General features: G+C 42.8%; 1 protein-coding gene across 1 annotated transcript; it reads left to right on the forward strand.

Moving 5' to 3' along the window:
• Positions 1-951: 951 nt before the first annotated feature.
• Positions 952-1,681, forward strand: LOC113979846 (myosin heavy chain, skeletal muscle, adult-like). Its single transcript, XM_027707122.1, has 3 exons — positions 952-1,194; positions 1,282-1,425; positions 1,517-1,681. The coding sequence occupies exons 1-3, from the start codon at positions 988-990 to the stop codon at positions 1,679-1,681; spliced, it is 516 nt and encodes a 171-aa protein (XP_027562923.1). The 5' UTR covers positions 952-987.
• The last annotated feature ends 111 nt before the right edge of the window (positions 1,682-1,792 follow it).

The raw sequence follows: 1,792 nt of genomic DNA on the forward strand, positions 1-1,792 counted from the left end.
AAGAGCGTGTTTAGCGCTGACACTGTTTAAACAGCTCAAGTGACAGTACAAGATGCTTGCGATGGAGTGCAAGTGCTGGACTGAGGATGTATCAAAGTTGCACCACAGTTATGCAACAAAAGTCTGCCTTGAGTCCAGGAGGAAATTACTGGATATGCAGCAGTATAATCTATTGGTCCTACATCCAAGTTCTCCAAGTGCTTTGACTAATTGAGATTCTGTCCTTATGTTTCTAGAAAAATTATTTATAGTCAATACATTCACAGCATTGGTAAGATACAAAACATTTCTAATTATATCTCCTTAAATCAAATGACAATTATGCCCTTAGTTCAGTTTGCCAGACAATGCCTTGCCAAAGAATGTTTGCCAAAAAATGTTTTGACCGAAGAAAGAGGAAGAATGCAGAGCATCTGCCAACCAGACTCTATAAAAGTGTCTTTGCAGTGCTCTGCCCTGTCTCCTAGAACAGTTTCAAGGTAAGTGCACTGTGTCTAGTGATTTGCTGAAATTAGGTATCCCCCATTATTGCATATTATGCAATATATTTTTCCTTTTGAAACTGGTCTTGAACTTTTTCCATCTGCCTTCAAGGCAGTCGTATATTTTCTATCTATACTCTTTTTTTATTTTATTTCATATTAGGATAACAACGTTCCTTTAATGTATTTCCTATTCTCAAATATGATGGTACAACCCATAAAGCCAAAGTACAATCTACACAGTGTCATAAGAAACAAATAACAGGAATTTTTTAAAGGTTATTCTATATTAATCAAAGATGAAACAATATTTTTCTCTTCTGGGTTTAAATCATTAAGTACAAGGAAGGCAAATTTTGCCAGTTTTAGCAATACTAGTATGTGCTACATTTGAAAGCATTGGAAAAGTTGTCCTTGCAAGCAAGATACGTTAATGATGTGTGGATGCTACATTTGTTTTGTCCCTCAGGGTTCTCTGCTGACGTGCCTTCAGTAAAGTGCAGACATGACGTCTGCAGATGCTGAGTTGGCCATCTTTGGGGAGGCAGCTCCTTACCTCCGGAAGTCAGAGAAGGAGAGAATCGAGGCCCAGAACAAGCCTTTTGATGCCAAGACATCCGTCTTTGTGGTTCATCCTAAAGAATCCTTTGTGAAAGGGAAAATTGAGAGTAAGGATGCAGGCAAGGTCACTGTCAAGACTGAAGGGGGAGAGGTGAGCGAATACAAGATTTACAAATAAAATGTCATTCCCACTTTGGGTTCTTAGATGACATACATGAACCTCTCTATTCTTTGGCAGACCCTGACTGTGAAGGAAGATCAAGTCTTCGCCATGAACCCTCCCAAGTACGACAAAATCGAGGACATGGCCATGATGACCCACCTCCACGAACCCGCTGTGCTGTACAACCTCAAAGAGCGTTACGCAGCCTGGATGATCTACGTAAGTGGCAGCAGCAGCTTCCTTTGGGCAGCTGGAGGAACTGCTCTGCCAGGCCCAGGGGAAGCCAACGTGCTGTGTCCCTTCCTCGCAGACCTACTCGGGTCTCTTCTGCGTCACTGTCAACCCCTACAAGTGGCTGCCCGTGTACAACCCAGAGGTGGTGTTGGCCTACCGAGGCAAGAAGCGCCAGGAGGCCCCTCCACACATCTTCTCCATCTCTGACAATGCCTATCAGTTCATGCTGACTGGTGAGTAGCTCTCAGGGTGATTTCATCAAAAAGACACTTCAAAAGTGTTCACAGACTTTGCCTGATAAGGTCAGTTGCTAATACAGCTCTCATTTTGCCTCTTCCCCAGATCGGGAGAA

Source organism: Neopelma chrysocephalum, unplaced genomic scaffold (genome assembly GCF_003984885.1).
Source record: "Neopelma chrysocephalum unplaced genomic scaffold, ASM398488v2 Primary Assembly neopelma1_89868, whole genome shotgun sequence".
Lineage (NCBI taxonomy): Eukaryota > Metazoa > Chordata > Aves > Passeriformes > Pipridae > Neopelma > Neopelma chrysocephalum.